Source organism: Haliaeetus leucocephalus, unplaced genomic scaffold (assembly GCF_000737465.1).
Source record: "Haliaeetus leucocephalus isolate CR32 unplaced genomic scaffold, Haliaeetus_leucocephalus-4.0 Scaffold143, whole genome shotgun sequence".
Taxonomy (NCBI): Eukaryota; Metazoa; Chordata; class Aves; order Accipitriformes; family Accipitridae; genus Haliaeetus; species Haliaeetus leucocephalus.
This window is the reverse complement of record NW_010972579.1, coordinates 1,303,069-1,326,336: the sequence shown is the minus strand read 5'-3', so window position 1 is coordinate 1,326,336 and position 23,268 is coordinate 1,303,069. Positions and strand designations below refer to the sequence as shown.

The 23,268-nt window shown below is 47.3% G+C and overlaps 1 protein-coding gene across 1 annotated transcript; it reads right to left on the bottom strand.

The window, feature by feature from the left end:
• Nucleotides 1-1,779: 1,779 nt before the first annotated feature.
• On the bottom strand, nt 1,780-4,731 carry A4GNT (alpha-1,4-N-acetylglucosaminyltransferase). The gene is made up of 3 exons (XM_010561279.1): nt 4,615-4,731; nt 3,368-3,817; nt 1,780-2,391 (listed from the first exon to the last, which is right to left on the bottom strand). The coding sequence occupies exons 1-3, from the start codon at nt 4,729-4,731 to the stop codon at nt 1,780-1,782; spliced, it is 1,179 nt and encodes a 392-aa protein (XP_010559581.1).
• Between the last annotated feature and the right edge of the window lie 18,537 nt (nt 4,732-23,268).

The following is a 23,268-nucleotide window of genomic DNA, read 5'->3' as shown; positions in this document are numbered from 1 at the left end:
GCCACAGAGCAGAAAAAGGCAAATACTCACTTGTTGCCAGAGACAGAGAGAGAAACTGAAGAGAGGGGACAGGAGCGGAGCGATGAACAATGCACGATGGATGCGGGCAGTGAGAGGTGGCTGGGAGCAGCCGGGGGCTGTCTGAAGCTGTGTGGGAAACAGGGAGGACTTCCTGAGCTGTGACTCTACACTGCTCCCCTACATCCCCTCAGCCCAGGAAAGTCAAACTCATGGAGGAAAAGACCCTCCTGACACCGTCGGCAGGCAAACCCCACTGTAATGGAGCAGGGAGCAAAGCTGGGAGGGCACCAGGGCGTGAAACTCATGGCCCCAGGCTGAGCCATGATAGTTTCACCCTGGGAAAGGGAACGGCAAAATATTCCCCCACGTCACGTTGCTGCTCTCACAACCTGAAGCGCTTGGCTCGGCACCGCCCGCCCTTATACTGGTGCAGCTCGACTGACTTTAGCAGTTACTGGGCAGGGAAACATGGGGCTGGAAGGAGACTCGAGCCCCGTGTCCAAACGCAGCATGAAGCACACGTAAACTCTGTGTGCAGAGGGCTTTCTTCTCCAGATTAATCCTGCTGTGATTTCTAGCTGCAGAAACTGGGCTGGTTATTGCAGCATGTTCATTAGCTGCTGTGTTTACAGAAGATAGCATTGTGCAGATGGCAAACATTCGATGAATGGGTGACCGATCCGCCCCTGCCTTTCCGCTTCCAAGTTAAAAACAGATGTTCGGACAGACTCAGAAGAGATTTGCAAGCTGGGCTTCTTTTCAGGGGGTTGGGTGGATTGGCATTACCCTGGGGAAAAAAGTAAATGCAAGGGGATGCATTGCTCGCTGGCAGAAAAAAAAAGTCATTGGGTGCCCTGTTGGGGTTAAATGGGGATTTTCACACAAATGGACAAGGGTGACCAGAGCTGCTGCACCTCATTTCCAGGGTAGTTGAACTCCACTTATTTCAAAGGGATTTGGGAGCCTTGGAGGGCCATCCCTATCCTTTCTTGGTGGCTCAGCGTCTCCTTTCCAGGGGGAGATGTGACTCTGCAGCCAGAACTGACTGCAGTGCAGCCCCTTCCTGGAAGGAGCCAAAGTAAAAGTGCAGGAGGGCAAACATTTGAAAAATGGGACTCGTTATCCAGGGGGGTGCAGGGGAAAGCAAGCTTAGAGGAGTGGGCATTTATTAACCATTTTATTTTCACTTGCACCAGTAAGGTCCCTCTCAAAAACGTAGGGTGTAAAGTTCATGTGAGAAAAACACAGATTAATGAAAAGACAGTGGTTTAGGCTTCTCTTCATTAGCAATTACTGTCATCCATCCTCTGCCATACACTTGCATTACACTTGCTTCAGCCCAGTCCAAAGCCTGTCGTGTTTGCAACTTTTCTGACATGGGTAGCTGCCAATAGTGTCAAGAGCTGCAGAGACGAAATTTCTCCCAGGAGGCTATGCACCTCTTTAGGAACTTTTCCCTTGGAAAAGCTCACTAGTAAGGCCTGTAAGTCCATTCAATTCAGGAAGGTTTAGTTCATGAGCATCTATACGGAAACAGAACTGAGACAAAGGTGTCCTTAGTGTCACTGGAGGCTACGTCTGATGGATACCCACCACCATTCTGCATATGCTCCTTAGCATCCCAAGGGAGTAGGGATGGTGGTTATGAAAAGGTCTGTCTTTCTCCTACAAAGCCAGCTACTGACACCAGTGGTGACTGTCTTTTGGCCCCAGGACGGGGAGGGCCGGAAGGATCACCCCCTTCCTCCTTACACCACGTCATGCAGCATTCCCAGAGGGTGTGAAATCCCTCAGCTCCGCATTTTGGATCAGGTCCTTGTACGTGGTGGGGCAGTAGGCTTTGTACAGTTTTTCAGCCAGTGTGTTGCTGCCCGCAACCACAGCTTTCCGGTTGTGGTTCATGAAGTTCCACAAGTGCAGCGCGTAGGAGTGGTTGAAATTGGGGTTTTTCTCCCAGACCTCATAGTACTGGCCCCAGGCTGGGTACGGTATGGGGTAGAAACGCTGGGGATTGAGGAAGGAGATGTTCTGGCAGCTGTGGTCCTCGGTGCCTTTGAAATCTGTGAGATTGCAGATGGCTTTGAGCATCCTTGTCATTAAAAAGGGCCCCTGGTTCCCCCAGATGTTCCCATTGTACTTGAGAACAAAGTTCTCCATGCAGTCCCAAATAAATTTGTGGTGGGCAGGGAAGCCAAAGATCCCATTGCTGGAGAACTGTGACTTCTGTGCTGCTAGGAAGCTTTCCTCAGGGATGGGCCTGATGGAGATGACATCTGTGTCCATGTAGATGCCCCCATACTTCCAAATGAGCGCCAGTCTGCTGGCATCAGAACTGACATGGACCCAGTTCTTCTCCCGCTCGGGGACCACCTGCAGAGTTTGAAAAGCAAGACAGTGATGCCACCAGCAGAGAATGGACTACATCCATCCATTGGATGCAAATGGCACCATAAAACTGCACCTGCACGCCTGCAAATGTCACTGACCACCTTTTCCTCCTCCATCTATTGAATTTTATTGGAATAAAATAAGGGGGCAAGTGCAGAGCAAAGCTTTGTTAATATAAATTAACAGGAACATTTCACAGGTGTTTTGATGGAACCTACAATGTTAAATCAATGATACCACGAACCATTGCCTGCTATTTCAGTGGGACACAACCCACTTAACACACTCCCTGATCACTCCCAGCACTTGGGAACAGGCTGGAGGGTTTTCATTGGCACTGTTGGTATTTGGAGTAATTTTTTCTCAGGAGAAGGAAGAATTTGGAGGAAATATGCCTGCCCTGCACAGAGATGGAGCCAAACAAATTTGACAAAAGGTACTTGCAAGCAGTTTTCCAGGAATTTATTTCCAGGGTGGGGCTCACAAGACCCCACCTTGGTTTTGCATATTGCTATTACAAAAACTGAAATCTCTCCCGCATCTTATCTGCTGCGAGCTCTGTCAGTGTGTGGCAGCATTAACAAGTGCTCAGATGACTCAGGCAGCACATTTTGTTCAACCAGCTTCTGTTGAGAAAGATTATTAAGCGATGTTTTATCAAAACATGTATGCAATCTATTTTTACTAACGTTTTGTTTGCCAAAAAATCTGATTCTCCAGATAGGGGGGGGGAATGCTGATCATGTGTTCAATAAACAGATAGATGAATACACTGCAAAACATAGCAAAAATGAATCTATTCTGAACAAAAAATAAAATAAAATAAAAAAAAAATCACTAATTTCACACAGCCAGTCCTGCATTCCTCCATTCATTTTAAGCCTACTTCAGATCATTTTTTCCCCCTACTTATAACTGTTTTCCTATTTCCCTATTTTCCCCTTATCATATTGCTCACCTTGTTGTACCACTGGAGCAGAGGGGTCTCCTGGAAGACAGTTTCCATCTGGAGAGGAAAAATGAAGACATTCTTCATAGAAGACAAAAGTGAGAAGGCTGTATAGCTGGAGTTCAAGTCCAACACCCTGTCATTCTTAAGTCCCTTCATGAGGAGGATGATGGGCCGGTCCTGGTAAATCCTGGCGGCAGACTCCACGGAGCACGACACCAGCGGAGGTGGCTCTAGGCGCTCCGTTGTCTCCAGAAAGATGATGCTTTTGCCGAGGTTCAAGACCTGCTCAGGTGTCAGGAAGTGCTTAGACATAGGCATATAGGAGAAGAAGCAGCCGGACAGCAGGGAGATCTCGTATAAAATGCCCACGACAAAGAAGCAGCAGAGACATATATGGATTTTCTTCAACATTCTTGCTTTCCCTAGGCCTTTGGGGTCATGCCTCAGACATGGATGCTAAAGAGAGACAAGGAACAGCAAAAATATATGCCAGTGTTATTACTTAGCAGGACTGAGAAAAGGTAGGACTTGGCTTTGGACAGCATAGCATGAAGGCATTTTGGTGAAGCTCATGCCTTCACCCCACCGTATAAAGGCAGTTTGGTGAAGCTCATGCCTTTTCCCCAGAACAAGCCTGGAGAGATGGTCTGATGGTCCAGAGGGCTCTGCCCTGTGGGGTGAAGTGCTGGGGTCCCACATCCTCACCCCCAGCCAGGCAGGGGGGACCAGGAGAGGTCTTGGAGAAGGGACATGCTGCTATGTCTCATGGCACAGCTACACAGTTCATTGGGTTGACAGAGAGGGAAGGACCAAGGGAGAAAGCAGGGAGAGCAAGGTGAGAAGGATCACCTCGCCCCATGCCAGGAGAAGGACGCCCAAGCCCATCCCTGGGGCAGGCTGGTGTAGCAAACTGTTCCCAAGCACTGCAGCATCATGCCAACACATGCTTGTCCCCAAGCAGGAGATGTCTAGGGGATCTCAGGAGCAAAATGTGCTGGTGGAATTAAGTGGCCAAGGGGGCTGTGAATGCCAGTGAGGGCAAGGTCATGATTACAGTTTGGGTTGTGTCAGCCATATCTACAATATTAGCATGTAGGCCTTTTTCCCAGTCTGGCCCTTCTGCTGACACTTCAACCCTGAAGGCCACGAGGGACTCAGGTCCTGCAGGGATGGGGGCTGCAGAAGGACCAGAGAGAGGCAGATGTAAGGATAGAAAGCAGATGGTTTTGTACAAGCAAGGAACTAGGACCTACCTGGATTATAGTTCTGACAAATCCACATTTCCAGCTTGTTTTTTTGCCATCACGGTGGCAACCAGGCTCCCTTAAAGCCCAGCTCCCTGGTGAAGACACCCAAGCTGTCTGGAGCATGCAAAGGGATTTCTGAAGGCAGGAGAAGATGCACAGAGGAAAACTGGCTCTGCTGCAGGCTGAATCTCAGTCCCAGAAATGGTTTGGAGCCAATAGGACCCACCTAAAAGGACAAAGAAGGGACAGGTTTTAGGTGAGACCCATCTCATGCCTACATCAGCCTGGCCCAGCGCCTCATTCCCAATTTCACCACAACACAAGCTTGTACAGCATCAGGGAGTTCCTGCTGGTAAGAGGCAGGACTGAATCTTATCTGCATTGCACTGTTTGACAGGCTCATGACGTAAGGAAATTCCCTCCTGAAATGCCACCTGATTACATCTGAGCAACCCACATTTGCTTTGCAGAGATCATGATCTAGGGTCCAACAGAGGGGAGACACTTTCAATGACAACCCAATGTCCAAGTGACCCCTGGAAGTATTTAAAGCTTGATTAATTAAAGGGAATGGGAGGAAACACAGCTCTGTGTGCTCAGATAATTAATGAGACACATTACCATGTCAGCCAGCCAGAATATAGATAAGTCTGCAGCATAGCAAACTCCGTGGAAATTCCCCTGCAAGCGCTGAGCACACGCTTGAAGCTGTGGCAGCTCCTGATCCATTTCTCAGAGCTAGATCTCATCAAATTAAATATTAAAGCAATGACTGTTCCCATCAGTACAGCTTTCCATGCTGCATAGCAGATTTTGTTGTTTTCTGTTGCCACTGCACAGAGTCTCTCATTACACCCCAGGTTCCCACGACTGCATGAGAGAAGATGCCAGGGATGAAGTGGGTGACAACATCAGGCACCAATGTGGCTGTGGGTACGATCTGCTGGAGAAAGCCTGCAGAGGACGGAATGCTGCTTTTTTAATTATTATTTTTCCCATTGTTTTCCCACTTTCTCTTATTGCCACAGCTCTCTGCAGAGGAGCCCCTGCTGTGAGAGGCAGCACCCCATACCCAGGACCTCCCTGCAGATATCGAATTTGAACAGAACACAGGGAATGGAGAGCAAATACAAGCAGTTTGGAAACAAGTTGTTCCCAAGCCTGCAGATAAAGCAGCCTGTGCTGTAGAGCACCACAGGCCCAGCAATGTTCAGGTGCAGCATGAACATCCACTGCTGAGCCCAGCACGAGACGGCGCAGGAAACACCAGCATAAGCCAGAATAAAATAAACTACATTACTTGAACTACAAAATTTCCCTCCACGTTCCCCTTCTGCCTCTTTCTCAGACACATGCTTCTGACTTACTCCAGCCATTTGAAAATAAAACAGAAAGAAAAAGTTGCCCTCTAGCAGTTCCCTCACCCATCTCAGCTTGGCTAGATTTTCAGGCTTTTTTTTTTTTCTTCTCCCCAGTCCCAGCTCTGAGCTAAACCATGCCTGCTGCTGTTCCCGTGCTGCTCCTCCAGTGCAGTCCAGGGACTGGAGCTCCCTACTTCTGTTCCTTGCAATTTTTAAATCTTGATGCCACTCTCTAGGCAATGTTTGCTTGAAGCAGAAAACCCAGGCTTTACTTTGATTAGAAATGGGGCCATTAGGACATTCCCGTTACCAGATTAATATTTCTTCTTTGACAGCCTAAAGATCCGATGTCTCAGGTCTTTATGAGCAGCCTAGCAAAGCTGTGCTTGCAATAGTTGTTCAAATTTAAAATAGTCCAGGAGGCATTTTATTTGCAAATTGCAGGGAGAGAATAAGTAGACACTCCAGCAGATACCAGCTCTGTGTACAACATTGTGAAGAGAAATGTGAATCTTCATCGTCTCATTCTGGGAAATTGTTTTGCTTGGTTGCTTTTCGAAAACCCCTATGTGGCAAGTTATGAATTCTCATCACATTTGACCTGGAGGCTGCTGTTATCAAAATGTTCACTTCCCTGCTCAAGTTAAAAGGACTGCAGAACCAAATGTTAAAAATAAATCCCAGCCATTGAATAGATTACCCTGCTGAGTGGGTTGCTTTTCTGGATGCAGCAGACAGCATGCTGGCTTGATGGCCCATCTTGTAAAGATATTTCTTTTCTCGGGGCAATTTCAGTATTTCAAGTGTAGGATGAAAACAGGTGGGAGACTACAAGAGAGATTACTACGAATGCCAGTGCACTACAGCACTGTTGCTGCTGCATGATAATTCCTCCAAGGTGTCCATGAGACACGTGCTGTGGGAAGGTACAGCGGGATTTTTCAGTAAACGCCACCAAAGGGAGTAAATCAGCCTGCTGGGGGGCTGGCAGCCACACACCCCCCCTGCACATCACAGCCTGACTGGACAAACGGTGGGGTCCTGGTCCTTTGGTCCAGGCTAGTGGCCGCCTGGCCCAAGGAGTCCCCTCCCAGGGCAGCCCATGGGGCACAACCAGCCCCGCAGGGACTCGGGACATGGGCTCAGTTTGCACGGGGACCAAGTCTTCCCCTCATTTGCCAAAAGGTTTTTTTTAGAATAAAAAAAAAAAAGAACAGCACCTGCAGCTTTCAGTTGGCACAGCCCTTTAGTTCAAATCTGATTTGAGTTTTAGACTGTCTGAAGCGAGTCACCTGCATTACAAATTACAATTTATGCACTGCAGGTAAATAATATACATATCACAGTCCTCCGGCAATGCCAAACTCTGCTGTCATTGAATCCACATTCCTATGGCTCCTGGGCATCCCACGGGATTAAAAAGAGAGAATCCCATCCTCTTGTCTATCCCTAACGCTGTGGCTTTCCTCTGAGAACCAGTAGGTTTTGCATTTGGGTCTGCACCCATCCAACTGGGTGACTGTCCTTATTTCTCCCAGCAGGGAATAACCCTGAGGCAGTCACTGTTGGTAACACACACAGCATAGCTTGAGCCTACACTGGTTTATTTTCATGTCTTTACAGAATCTGCTCGAGTAAATTACAGCTACAATCAAGTCAGCGCACGTGTGTACACTTCAAAGCCAACTTCCTTACAGATTTAACACCAGGCACATTTGGAAACCTCTTTCCAATGGAAAACCTGTAGAAGAATATATCATATTTATTGCAGACTGTAATTAATGCAGCCGTTCCGACCTCCAGCAATGCATGCAAACGAAGGGGCTTCTTACCACATGGCTTCTCACCTGCTTTCTGATTCTACAACCTGACATGTTTAGAGATAAAGCAAAACTCACCTCTTGGCTGCAAAAAGCAGCAAAGCATGCAGTCTGTTGGGAAGCAAAGCCAAGCTGAACCACACTGGAAGGTATCCACAGCCAGTGGAGAGCCCTTTGCCTGTGCCAGAGGAGCTGCCCTGCCTCTCCACTATCTTCTGTCCTGCCAGGGCTTGGAGCAATCTCATGGCTTACTCTCCACGAGCTCTGGTGTTTGCATTCCTGGTGTGCTGAGATAAGGCCGAATAAGTTGCTAGGGCTGTATTTTCAAAGGTGCAGGCCCACGGGAGTTTGCAGTGCAAGGTCCTTCAGGCAGCCAAATGTGAGCCCCACTGCTCTGTGAGGGTCCCAAGAGATGGGTGGGACTGAGCAAAGCGGGTGCCAAAAGGCAGACAGTTTACACCTTTTGGGGGTGGTCTGCAGCATATTAAGCCTTTTCCCTCTGAATCTAGAACTGTGCTTATGGAGGCTACTTTACTGTTCTTTGGCCTATAGCAAAGAACTACTTTGCTGGAGTGGCATTGACGCTCTGAATACTTTCAAGGAAGGCAGCAACAGGGCCTCCTACACAAACACAGCCCAGATAACACCCCACATCTTGAACGGGCTGCCTGACAAGTTCAGATGCCTGCCTAGCTCCCCATTAGAGATCAAGCAGGCAGGGAGATTTGCTGATCCATCAGAGCCTCTGCTTGTCCCTACAACCTGTCCCCAGGAGGATGCCTTGAGGGGTACAGGAGCACCGTCAGGTGCCCCCAGGATTGGGATGACCCACCTCAGGTTGGAAGGATCCCCCAGAGCTTTCCTGGCCCTGGGGCCTAAGAGGTATGAACTTCAGTGGCCATGCTGTGCTGGGACAGCAGAATTTGTAAGGGCGAAGTGGAGCTGTAGCACCAAAGAGAGCTCCCCAGCACATCCCTCCTGCAACCCTGACCTGGGCTGGACCAGAGCCACTCAGCCAGTGCAAGGAGACCAGACCATCCTGCTGGGATGCAAGCCCTGGCTCCCAGTCACCCACAGCAATCAGGCTCTTTGCAGCTTCCCTTCTGTTCTTTTTCCCCTTCTCCTCCTGATTTTTGGCAAGGCTATATATCCAGGGCAGATTTACTAGCAGGGCTGGAAGCTTTGTCCAGCCAATGAGTGCCAGCAGCCCTGCATGTTGCACACATGCAAGCACTGCCAAAACACTCCTTTGCTACTCATAAAACCACCTCCCTCCACCAACAGCAACCACATAGTGCTTAAAAGCCACCAAAAAGCGCTCAGCTCATACCCTTCACAGCTTGTGATGGCAGAAAAAAGCCAGCCTGCCTGCTCTTAAAAATTAGTCACCCAACACTCCAGGGAGTGCCCGTTTGCTCCTGGCCAGCTCAGGGGCACCCCACCTCACCCCACCGCAGGGTGCAAAGGGCCTGCCCCCAGCTTGCTTTGTGCTCCCCCGTACGTTTCCGGTTGCAGAGAGCTGGCAGAGGATGCAAGAGAGGCTAACGATGCCACAGCCAGGCAGAGCAAACAGTCCCCACAGAAAGCTATCAAGATAGTCAGGGCTTAATCAGCAGATAACGTCCTGGGCAAAATCACCAGGAGGGCTCCAATGCCAAAGAAGTCTCTCTGGCAATGACATAGGTGAGGAGCCCCCGTGCCGCGACAAACCTCTCTGTGAGAAACCCTCTCCTTTGGCAAACATGCACTCAGGTCCATCGTTGCAGTCTGACCTGCGAGGAAATAGGTTGGCCAGTGTCCAGCTCCAAAGCTGGGAGCTCCTCCGGGGATGAACACATCCATCCATCCCTTCCTCCCTCTCTTCCCAGTGCACATACGTAGTGTCTGCTGAGCTTCGAGGATGCATTAATACAGGGGTACACATTGGAGCAGATGGCAACTGTTACTAAAAGTTTCAGCCCAGCTTTTATCTTGCACAACATGAACGCATCCCCCTCCTGCACCAGCTCCCCGCATTGCCTTGACGTGCTACTGAGACCCTTGCCCTGGAGTTAGGAGGGGAATTTTCTGTGCAACCCACTCCTGCAGAAGGGGCGGTGTAAAGTTACAGCCTGGAGCAGCCTGTATCACCAGTATATAGGGGAGATGATGAAACTATGAGCCAAAACTCACAGGCTCGATGTGCAGCAGAAGGGGGTGTGCATGAATGAATACAGGCTGCCCACAGCCCTGGATGCCATGAGCTGCCAGCATCTCACCAGGTCTCTGCTCCATGGTGCCACTGCCATGGCCTTGCCCATGCCCTGCCAACCCAGCAAGTGAGTTTGGGTCCCTAGAAGCCCGCTGGAAAGGCAGCGGGGGGAATGACAAGCAGGCTCACACACACCAATGAGCCTGGTCTGCAGGGAGCTGGGGGCTGTGCTGGTGGATGGGGCACTGCCAAGTGACTTGGACAGAGTGCTGCATGCTTCACACCGACACAAAAAACATTAAATAACAGGGAGTAGCCGAAATCTTGGTGCTGCTGTGCGTTCCCTTCTATAGGAGCCTGTTTTCTGCTTTGCTGCAAGGGGAGACCCAGAAAAACGGGAGTCTGCAGGCAGAGCCTGTGCCAGGTGCCTCTGCATCCCTAAGGGCTTGGTGGCGTGGCAAAGGGAGGCGAAAATCACACCCTTGTGTCACATAAACAGTCTGCAGCAGACTGAGGCCCCAGCTCCCAGCAAGGTGACTAGTGACAAAGTCATGCTTTCCCTTCACCTCTCCATGCTGCTGCACATCCAGCAAGCGCAGAGCAACATTTCAGCCTTGAACATCACAGGAGACTCACCACGGTTATAGGGAAAGTATTGCACCAGCTTTGGCCCATGGTCTGCCCTCTCAGGTTTGGTTCACATGCAATGCTGGCAGCTTCTCGTGACACATCCAGTGTCTTGGGCTGCAGATGTTCAACTGTTTTGCCTGATGCTCTGCAGCCCAGACAGTGCTCACTGGGACAGCCTGGGTTTCTACTCTAGAGCCCACCCAAGCCTTCATGTCCTCCATAGTGGATAGACCCTGTGGAGATTTCTCTTCATCCTGAACAATCTTAGAGACAGTAATCCTACAAAATCACCTTTGCTCCCCTCAGAGATGAGGTTCATTTTATTCCAGAGCTTGGGAATCTGCTTCAGTTTTGCTAAATGAAAGGATAAACATCTCTGCTCTGGAGATCTCCTCCAAAAATGGAGGTGCATTGATGTGGCTGCTCAAGGATGCTCCAGCAAATGGCTGAGCACTGCTCTCCATGAGCCCAGCCAGCCACTGGTCTGGATTTGGCCCCAGTAACATTCAAAAGGATGATTTCTCACCCATTCAAAAGAGAAGCCAGGGCCTGAAGGCACTGGCATTCCCCTAGAAGCATAACAAATTATAGTATTTCCATAAATACTGTCAGCATCACCCAAAACAGGTTATTAAATGATATTAAACAATATCTCATTTTCTAAACCTTACCAAAGGTCTGCTCAGGTCTGTGCTTTTGAACACTGCCAATTACAGGCCTTAGGTAAGTTCCTTGGGGCTTATCAACCGCTCACACTCCCCATATCTCCCTTCTGAAACATAGACACTTGTCCCAAAAGAGCCAACTGATGTCGTTGTTTGCTGAAGTAGCTCTAAAGACCTCTTTCTAGAAAGTTTCAGCCCATCTGACAGTCATCTTGGGAAGTTAAAGCAATTAAACTTGGGTGCCCATCAGTGCCCTGTGCGCAGCCCAGCTTTTCACCATCACCTGCCACTGTTTTGCTGTGCACTTCCAAGAAAAATCTGTCTCAGCCTTCCCTATAAACTCTTAAATAGGGAGAGACAGCAACTGGACCACCTTCACCTCCTCTGTTCTGGGTTGAGCAAATGCAGGTCCTCGACCTCTCCTTGCACATCTTCCATAACCTTACTGGTGGCCCACCACTACTCCCTCTCTGGTGTTCCGATGTCTTTCTTATAATGGGGGCTCAAAGCTGTATGCAGTAGCCAGCTATGGCCTCCTAAGTGCCAAGACAAGGGGAGTAAACCCTTCCTTGCCCTACAGTGCTCAGTTTTGAGTAAGACCTCTGGAAGACCAGTCTGAACGTTCACAAATACAGGAAGAAATGTGCCTCGATTTGCCCCCTTCATACACTAATCCCTTTAGGCATGCTGCTTGCTATTGTTAACTGCTAGCATGTATATCTCTCGCTATTTACTGAAAGCTTCTGTCTCTTTTAGAATTATGTTGATATGGTAGAAAACTCGTTTGCTCCTTTTGAGCAACAGAGAAGTTATAAAATAATGCTTTCTTAGGTATTTTACCCAAAATTGATAGCTGTCACTTGGGAAACAGTAAACCACTTACACCTTACATGCATATGGACAGAGAAAAAGTTAAGCTCATGTCACTTTGTTATAAACAGAGGGACCAGGAGTTACATCTCTCAAAGGTGAGCTTGTCAGTCAGTTCAGAGGAAGGCAGGGCATGGGCACTAATGCACAGAGGAAAAAATACCAGAGGAAAGAATGCAAGGAGCTGAATTGTGCCAAATTACAAGCAATTATAAAGCAATATATTTGTGCTTAAAGGTTTCCATATTTATATTTCTAATATTTGCAATGTCCATACAGATTTAGAGATAAAGCAAGTGTAACGACTAAAAAGGCAGCCACTGTGTCTGCAGCATGAGAAGAGTTACTTTCGCATGCCTAATTTTACTTTAAGCTTTTTGCAACTTCCCAGCTTGTGATAGCATCACTCCCTGCAAACACATGTGCATTATTATAGCCTTCCTCTGCTTTAATTTAGTCAGCCTTTGCAATATTAATTTATACATCGTCATATCAGGACTTTGGGGAACTAACTGATTTTAAGTGTTTTCTGCATTGGACAGCCTTCTGTTTTTTACGAGGGGTTGTTAACTGAAAACATGATGTTGTCAGTACAGTATAGAAGGAGGTGGTTTAGTCGGGGGTGCTTCTAAATCTGCCTTTACATCACGAAGGCTTTTTGTGCTCATATATCAGAGTGCGAATACCATTAGACCTTGGGGGCCTCACTTGGCAAAAACACTTTCTAAAAGTCTCCTCCCCTTAGAAACAGATGTTTCCTCTGACTGGAGCCAGTGTAAACTAATCTGTAGCATGTAAATTTGTATATTTCAGCCACCGAGATTCTGGCTGTGTCAATCCTGTAGTCCCTGCAAGGCAAAACCCCCCACCAAGCAGAGCCTATCAGCAATTTGCAGGCTGTTCGCATGTGAGCAGGGCTGTCCACAGCAAATCCACCCAGGTCCTACCCACTGCTCCAAGCCTGGTTTTGCTGGACCCTACAGAGCTCCCAGCCCCTAAAAAAGAGAAACGCTGGAGAACCATAAAACTCCAGATGAGTTGTTGCTTTGCCTCTAAGAAAAGGGGGTTTTATAACACAACAAACACCTGTAAATGCTCTGTTAGCACCATGCCCTGAGCAGGTCGATCTGCCTCAGGTTGATCCCTGCCCTCCCCATGCTCTGCTCAATGGGGACAGAGCAGCTGATGCCATCCCCTGAATAATACCAGAAGGAAAACACCACCTGCACTACAGGCTGAGCAGGCATGCCCGATCCCACCACGGCCATTGTGAGATGGTGGATCCAAACACACAGGAGGGCCAGGAGTTGGGTGCTGAGCGGTGAGGGATGCACATCTGGAGTAAGTGCACTAGAAATCTACAGACAGTCTATCAGAAAATCATGCTTGATTTTATTACCATTTTGTGGACAGCCAGCAACAAGAGCTTTCTATATTCATGAATTCATCAGATTCATATTTCAAAAATATGTTGTTGTTGTTATTATTATTGGAATGAATTTCTCTATTATGTACTGAGTGATTGTACCTACTTACTGCCTCCAGCACAGGAACCACCTAAAGAATAATACAAGCAAATAATACTTCTGTAGTGGTTGCTACAAGATTGTGTTAGGTCTTTTTAAGTGAGAAAGGTATTAACCAGAACAGCAGCAACAATCATAACAGAAATAAAGTCATTACAAGGTTGTGTATAATACTATCAGGGTTTTTTTCAGCTAAATTTAGTTTGGGGTACATGACACACGCTTCTCCAAGATTTTTTTTATTTCTTGGAGCTCTGCCTCTGACAGCAGCTTCACACTTTCTGCCTGCTTTATCCTATGTACAGAGGAGGGAAAGCAAAACAGATCTCAGCAGAATGACTTCCTGATTCAAAGACTGCGAAGGAGGATGACAAGGCTGCTTGCTTCAAACCCCTTATTGACACCTATGAGCCCATTGGTTCCCATGGCCCATGTGTGCCTCCTTGGCACACTTTGGAGGTGGGGCTTTCCCTGCTTGTGGGCACCTTCAGTACTGTAGCTTTTATTCTCGCAATCTCATCCATAAAATGCTGTGCATTGACAAAGAGCAGAGGAGATAAACCAACTGACCATAAATTATGCACTTGCAAGCTAAATCTAGATAACTACTGGATAGAGTGGATCAGCTGTGATAGCTGGAGGAAAGCCGTCTATCTGACAGCCTGGGGAGTTGAAAAAAGGCAGAAGGGGCTGCAGAGCTGCCTGGGAGGCCCTCCAGCAGCTATGCTAGCATGGACCGGTCTCCCCTGCCGTCGCAGAAGGGTTTATGGTGGAAGTAATGAGTCCCTCTTCACCCTAGTTATTTCCTCCCCATGATGATTAGCAAGTCCCCTCACTGCCTCTGTCGGGCTCCATCCTGACTTCCCTTTTCACATGATGCCTCTATCCAAAAAGCTGCCATGGCATTGTAATATAGAAAATTAGCAAAACACAGGACTTTCCAAGAGGCCTAGTCTAGCTGTCAGCATATTTTGACATGAGCCCAATGGGATGGATTCAAAAAAGATGGGATCCCACCATACCAAAACACAATATTTGGTTCATCATCTGCCAAAACAAAACTAGCAGACTGCTGGGAAGGCTGAATTTTCCAGGGTTTTTTTTTTTTTTTTTTTTTTTAGGCATGCAGAGTGGCAAAGAGGATCACTGTGAGCATCTTCAGCTCCCCAGCCTATGTGAGCAAGTACCTGTTGATAGCCGGGTCAGCTGGAGAGGGCATTTATTACAAATGCTAGGCAAAATCTAAACTTACGGCCCCAGTGGGATGGCAGGTTGCTCTGCTACCACACTATAATAATCTCAGCATACCCCTAACCAGAATTCAGGATTTTTCCCTGCAATAACCTGAAATAATTCTGCAATTATATGGACCCTCGGTTCATTGCAACAGAGTGGATGAATGAGTCACTTCCATGTTTCCTTAATTTGAGTCATGCCATGTCATTATCTGATGAGAAAAATTAGAATTACATTTTGGTGGCTAAAATTCATAGGGAACTTGCCCTCATTAACTCTGCTGACCACTTGTGCATCCATAGCATCAGCGATGGTATGACACGTTCTCATGAGCAACATTCTGCGCTGGCATGTTTAGAGAAAGACCTCTTCTCTCCCAAAGGTAAGAATAATTTTTGCAATTACTTGGGAGTTGCAGAGGTGTCTCTGAGCCATGAAGATCTATCCTGCATGTACAACTTGCAGCCATCCCTTCCTGCCTTCTGCCCCTACTCCTTGGAAATTTGTGCTCATCTGAGGGACTGAGATAGGCTCCAGATCTTAAAGGGGGCTTGTAAGAAAGGTGGGGACAGACTTTTTAATAAGGCCTGTAGCAATAGGGCAAGGGGTAATGGTTTTAAACTGAAAGAGGGCAGATTCAGGCTAGATATAAGGAAGAAATTTCTTTGATGAGTGTGGTGAAACACTGGCACAGGTTGCCCAGAGAGGTAGTCGGTGCCCCATCCCTGGAAACATTCAAGGTCAGGTTGGACGGGGCTCTGAGCAACCTGATCTAGTTGCAGATGTCCCTGCTCATTGCAGGAGGGCTGGCCTAGATGACCTTTAAAGGTCCCTTCCAACCCAACCCATTCTATGATCTCCAGAGTAAGGACAGTGGATGGAGAGATGACAGGGATGGACAAAAATGTCAGGACAGCAGAAACATACGTCTTCAAAGTGAGGGGAAGGCTAGAGCCAGACTGAGCATGACCATGCACACGTAAGGGAAAAAGAAAATCATTAAAAGTTTCCTTAGTGAAATATATAAATGTAGGCAGAAAGAGTGACAGCCAGCCAGCAAAAGCAGGACCAGGCTAAAGGGTAATCAAAGCATTCCCTCCAAATTAAACAGATAACTAGTTTTTGATGGTAAAGGTGACGTGCATTGGGGAGTGAAGACAGACAGTTACCTGGAATAAGAAGCAGGAAATGAAAGCAGCCACATTTGCAGTGAAAGCAGGACTCTGAAAGGAACCCGGATGAAGTCTGAGGGGTTGGGGAAATCTCCATCCCATTTGGGGAGAAGCAGCACATGGTGTGCAGAGGGGTGAGCAGAGATTTCTAATGAGTTTTGTGGGTCAAATGGCACTGATTGAACCCCCACAAGCAGATGGATTATAAGGAAAGTAAGGGAAGATAAGGAAAATGAAAAGCATGAGCTAGCCAGCTATGGATGTGTTAACCTGTTTTTAGTTATACATGAGATTGTAGGACAAATTCTGAAGGAAACATTAATTAAAGGCACTGAGAAAAATGAGATAAAGTGCAACACAGGTTTACCAAAGGCAGTTTGTGCCAGACTGTGCTGACATCTTCCTTTGATAAGATAATTGGTTTTCCAGACAAGGGAAATTTGGTAGATCTAATCTATCTGGAGTTCAATAAAGCATTTGATATGGTGCCACATGGGAAATTATTAGTGGAGCTTGAGAAAATGAGAATTAACAGAAGAAATCTGAAGTGCAGACTGATGCAGAGACAGCAGCAGGATTGTCACGGGGGAAACTGGACTGGCGAGAGGTTGCTGGTGGGTGTCTGAAAACCCTGTCTTGAGACTGATCCTGGTAAAAGCCCTCCATTTCTAAGGTTGGGAGCAGACTGGTAAAGTTTGCTTACTTGGATTTTCTGCAGTGGGACTCACATGTGCTTGGAGCTTGCAACCTTGAATGCTATGGATGGGAGCATCACTGCAGACTTTGTAGGGATGCACCTGCACCATGAGATGGCAATGTTGTTCCACCAAAGACCATCCCTCTCCTCGTCTTCCAGCTCTAGCTTTAACTGTCTGGACACATTTCAGTACGTAGTCCAAGAAATATCAGTGACTGCAACTGTGAAATGACGATGATGGTGGAAGCTATATCAGTCACTGTGTGGCTCTGGACAATCAGCCTTCATGTCTTGAGACCGAAAAGGCACAGGTGACATGGGAAGGGAACATGTTTAAATACATCTCATGAGAAACAAGGCATTGCTATCTTCACTGCAGATCCAGTCCAAATAACCTTTCCTGGTGTACAAAAAAACCACCCCCAAAACCAGGCAATGTTGCTCAGGTTAAGTGCAAATGCGTACGCATGTGTGCATGGCAGAGAAAGGAGAGGAGGAGAAAATTTTACATAGAAATGAAATCTGCTTATCCCTTCCCTGTATTTTTAGCTTAAACTACACCCAAATGCCATCTGACCAATTCAGCTGAAATGAGCCCTTAATCCTAATAGGTCTTGATCACCTTTTTAAACCTTGCAAAACAGCAGGGAATGTGTTTTTGTTAAGTATTAACACCTTGATTCAAATTTCTCTGGCATGTATCTAACTTACATAAGCATAAAATGTTCCTGTTAATATTAAAGAAGAATTTGGAGACAGCCGAAGAAATGCTTTGGACTGCTTTTTCTCCCCACACATCACGTCTGATCACTCCAGCTCCTTCCTCAAATGGGAAGGTACGGAAGGTACATTAAATATTTATGAATTCACCAGTTAAGGCAGCAATAGGTTGCTCTTCCTGGGCTGAGCTAAACACACCCCATTCAGGCCCTTTCTGTGTAATAGAGATGTTTTAATCCAATGTAAAGCAGAGAATATAAAGCAAACAAGAGGCTTCTGAAGACACCTAATGGGAAAACAGCTGATGCTGAGTTTCACCTGTGCTGCAACAGACTTAGCCAAGGATAGGACTTAGGATTTTCTTTAATTCTTTGAAAAAAGCTTGGAGCTCATTATTCCTCAAACCTAGAACAATTTTGTCAGTTTTAATAAGTCTTCAGGAGGACTTTTAAACATTGAATTTGCCAAAGGATGCTGTTTCAGAAAAATGTGGGTGTTAGCAGTCCACTGTAACCCTCCATTCAATCATTAGTCATTATGGTGCCTCCTGAATGTTGAAATTCATGCATTATTATTGCTACTTTCTAGATTTCTTACCTTTTTTTAGTACCGGCGCAATCACTTCTTTGCCAGTGGTAGTCTACACAGTCAAATTATTTCTTTCTCCCTCTCATTTTACAGCTACCCAGGAATATCTTTAGGTCATCTATTACTTACTAAATTATGGGTTAGAGTTGTAAGAGAAGAAGGGCTGGTAGGCAGAATCTCTTTTTATAGTAGTCTTGCACAAGCCTGGCCCCAGCTGCTCCAAATTAGTGTAGACCCAGTGGTGTAAATCAAAATGTATTCATCTGAATGCAGCTGTGATTATTTTTCCCAGCTGAATGTTTGATGGGGGGGGGGGGTTTTTTTGGGGGACTTCTTGTCATCCTTTGGGCTCAACAGTAGACCAGGTGTTGAGAGTGCTTGAGGTGTGTGAGCTTCCCTGGCCCAGATGGGAGAGGAAAGGCATGGGGTAATCCTGAAGGTGGTAGCATTTCCATTGCTAACCAAGAGCAAATTTACTGTCAGCAGCAGTGAGAGCATCTGATAAAAAAAGGATGGTGCCAGAGGTGCCCCCACGGAGACGGGTCAGCTGTACCAGTGAAGGTGATGGGAGGCACCAAGCACGCCTTTACAAGTGGGTGTGAGGATGGGGATGAAATGAGCAGTGCAAAACTGCCTGTACTGGGAAATAAAGCAGTGAGAAGAGAATAAAAGTTGTTGCAGCCTGCTTTGCAGCTCAGTGCTCGAAGGTGTAGGTCAGCTGGGTGAGAGACCATGCTCAGGTCTCCAGCTCAGCTCTCTTCTGGGAAGACTGAATATAACCCATAGGGATTGCGTGTTATTGTGCATGTTCACCTCCAAAGCAGGGTGGAGGTAAAAGTTTTGCAGGATCTCAATTTCTAAGGGATACACGGAAATGGGGCTCCCCTCCTGGGATCTGCCCGAAAGGCCACACCAATCTCATACCCTTGAGCAATGTGAGTCTGAGTATTTGGTCTCCACCTTCTACACATTCTCCTGTAGGACCAAACACTGGCTTTGTAAATCCTTTGGGCTACATCCTACGGCACCTCCTTACACCCAGAGCACTGTGTAGATCCTGAACATGGCTGTGCAGATATCCCTCCTCTTGTCAGCATTTTCCTTTCTGGAGCCCTGCAACAACTGAACTGTTGCACAGCTCCCCTCCCATTTAGCTATAAATACAAGGATCGAGGTCTTGACCTCTGGAAACTCACTGTGACCCCATCATTGTGCAGCCATGCCCAAAACACTGTATTAAACTGGCAGGGAACATAAATCTGGGAGGAACTAATGAAGGCCCCTAGGGCCACCGTTCTCCTAGAAAGTAGCAATAATAATTTCTCTAGAAAGTAGCAATAATAATGCATGTCTTGTTAAGATGATCTAGGAAAGACAGGGGGCTCAAAAAAAAAAAAAAAAAGCAAAGATAATAAGTGACTCATCAAAGTCAGGGAGAGACAGAATATTGTCAAGGAGGTGTTATAGCACTGGATGAAGTATTGCAGAGCATTGCACTCACAACCGAGCACCACTGCCAAGGGGACTGGGAGGCAGTTATCCCTCCAAAAGCTCAGTGACCTTCATGGCCCATCCAAAATCAGCATCATGGTTAAAGGCAATGAAAGGTCCCATCCTGTGACCCATCCCTCTTCTCAGTGTCAAAAGCAGAGCAGACATGCACGCCCTTTTGTTTTTGTCTTCATGCCAGTAGGGAGTGAACGGCTTGTGGACAGTGTGATACTAAGGTCTCTCACTCATTTAAGAGGCCCGAGATCAGTATTTTACAAGAGGCAGGAGAACTTTCAAAGGCACCCAAGGTGGCAGGAGCAGAGGGCTGAGGTGTGAAAAGCCACCTAGGGGATTTGTATACCCAGTGCTGGTTGAAGTGGTTGGAAAACTGCAATTGAATACAAGCAGCATAGACATCACGCTCGTGCTGCCTTCCCAAATACTCAGGGGTTGGTACCCTCAGGGGCAATAAGAAAGGGCATAGGTTGTTCTGTTGGTAAAATTAGCCTCTTTCAAGTCCAAGATCCTGAAGTTGGAGATGGGGCTCATTGTCTTTTAGTGAGGAAGGTGGCAATGACAATGGGTTTGGGTTCAACTCCCACCTCTGTGATGGCTGATGGCCGAGCCTGGCATGCCCAGACAATTGTCCAGGTGGGGATGGTCTGGTCAGGAAACCTTGGTGGCCAGGGCCATCCACTTGTGGATGACAGCAAACCAGAATTGCATGCAACAGTGAGTCTCAGGTCCCCAGACTTGCACGTCCTTGCTCTCGACCTTTCAAAATGACTGGCAGATGGATGGGAAAATTGTATGGGACAACAGAGAGTCAGGTAATGATTTTAAAACTGTTTCCAAGCCTGCTGCTTCGTCACAGTTCTCAGATGCTGCAGGACAGAATTACACTGGCTTTCCAGGTACTGCAGGCACTGATTTCCCCTAAAATTGTATTTTGGCCGCTCACAATGCCGTCACTGTCCCAGCTGCCATTGGGGATCCCAGTGGCACCAGGAATCAGGTGGGTTCCCTTTGTGTTCATCTGTCAGTGAGGACAACATGCCAAGAATGGATTAAACCTCGGCACCAGAGACCTTGGGAGCCCTGGTACCAGCCTCTGTACCTTGCTAATCCTATTCTCTATTAATTTGTTATCCCATTAGCACCTTGCACATTTCTTTCTCTCACCACTGTGCTATCCTGAGAGGCTTCTGGGGACCTTCTAATATGGTATTTTGTCATTAAGAGCTTAAGCCATCAAACTCTTCTCATCTTAGCCTAGAAATCCCTTGATAGAAAGAAAGAAAACTGCTGCTTTGTTTCTTTCAATCAATACTATCCATTAAGATCTGTGTCTAACAGCTCCAAGTCCAAGTGAATAACTGAATGAGCTACCTCCTGCTCTCTTAAACCTTTGGAAACAGTAAATGCTCTTCTAAAAAGAACAATTTGATATCACAGCCCTGCCTGGACCAGGCAGGGAGGCAGCTTTCTTCTCCGATGTATGAAAACAAAATTGCTCATGATTTTCAGAAAAAGCAACAGGGGGTGGAGAGAAACATGCCCCTGCTTCTCTGGAGAGCCCCACAGTGGTGGGTGAGACATCATCTGGGGTACGCTTCCCCTCCCCAGCACTCGTGCACTGGCATGTCAGCGTTTGCAGGAGGCATAAGGTATAAAATTTCCAGCATCAAGCCATCAGTGGTGGAAATTGAGCAGTTTCATATACTTCGGGGGAGGGCTGTGAGATGAGCCTGGCCTTGCTGTGCTGGCTGGGAGGTGTGGACTGCTGTACAGTAGGGGATTACAGGGAACATGGTCCCCCTGCACTTCCTGAGGGCAGCTGGCTTCAGGCTGTAATGCACCCCAGCACGGACAGGATCCTGCTGTGCTGTAGCCACACCGAAAGTAAGAGGTTTCTCTTTCTCTCAGCTAAAGCCTTGGGAGTCTCACAGTTAGAAACCTTCTCATTCCTATCTTAAAGCTGTCTGAGTCCAGCTTATACAGAGTTGTCCTTGTGCCTATTAATATGGGTGCAATCAATATTACTGCAATCAAAAGTAGGATTGACATTGATGGCCCTCTTCTCTTGGGAACCCTGAAACAAACTTTCTGCTTTAAGCAGGGAACCTGACAGCAAAAGACCAGGTTTTCACTCTAGGATGGCAAAACCTTCAGGTGAGCCTGCCATGAAACCATGCCTGCAGCCCTCAAATGTGTCAGCTGAGGGATTCCTGGTAGAAGTAGGCAAATAGTCCTACATTGCACAGGCAACTGCAACAGGGTACTTCTCACTGACAACATTTCAGAGAGAAACTCCAGCCAGAAACAGGCTTAGAAAAGGCTAAGAGGATGATGACAGAAATGGAGAGCCCATCTGAGAAGTGCTTGGTGCCTAGAGAAACATATTCATTAAGCAGTGCTTGCTGCAGTGCTTTGCAAAACATGTGGAGTTACGAAATGGTTTTCCCTTCCCACCTGCCATCTCATGGAGCGTGCCACCGAGTGAACAGTAACTGAATGTGCTATGGAAATGTGATCTGTGTTCATTATTGATTTGAAGGTTCATCGGTTAGCGCCAACATGATCAATACTTTATTATTCCACCAATCGATTCCTGCTTTGTTTGTGAACTTTACCCAATTGATATACATTAAAAAGTTTAGCAGCATTGATAAGGTTTAAATCACAAGTTCTAGATGGAGAAGAAAAAGAAGCCACTTATAACACAGAGCTCCCAGTACTCCAATATCTCAGGTGCAGTGAGACCTTGCGGGTGGATACTGCTTGGATAACCTGGGATGCTCTTCTCTCCAGGCTGGACAGGCTAATGACCTCTTGGTCACATAAAGCCTAATTAGAGCTAGACCCTGCGTTGGAATAAGGTGAACAGGTTCAGGAGGGTTTGTGCATGCAAAGTTGCTGGGGCAAACAACAGTCAAGAGGCTGTTGCTCCCTGACCATATCCCTTGTGGGCCTGTCTTGGCTATAGGGTGCTGCTTGTGGGATGGTGGTAGTGGGCATCATTCTTCTAAGAGAAGCTGAGCTTGGGCTACCAGAGATCCCATTGGGTTGGGAGAGTGATGGTAGCCCCTCTCGAGGAACTGTCTGCCAGTCCAGACTCATTTCATGACATCCTGCAGTAGTTCTTCTATTTGAGTCCTAAACGTCCTCGTCTCAGGGTGATCCTGGCCGTCGAGGAGCAAGAAGTCTGCTGACAAGCCAGGACTGAAATTCTCTGCAGTCCAAGCCCGAACCTGTGCAGTGGCTTTGGAAAGAGATCAAGGAGCTCCTGGCTACTTTGTCTCCATGAGCAGGACCACACTCCTCTGCCCAGTGTTGCCCCGGCCATCTGGTGGCAGAAGAAAACTCTTGGAAAAGATGTAGATCTGAAGTGAAATGCAGTAGTTTGCCTTATGGCCAGACACAAATGGAAAAAGGGCCCTACAGAATGAATTTCACTGTTGCAAAACAAGAAGTCCCCACGCCCTGCCCAGGGAGATGAAACCAAAGTGGTGTCCGGCTTAAACCCGGTTCATTTTCTCACCATACCCTCTGCACACCCAGTGCAATGTTTTGTTTTCAGGATTTCACGCTGACTCCCCCTTCTTTTGTCCCAGGCTCTGAATTGCTCTTGCTGCACATCCACCTGCTGTTTGTTTGCAACACCCCCTCATCTGCAAATAGCCAAAGGGGGAG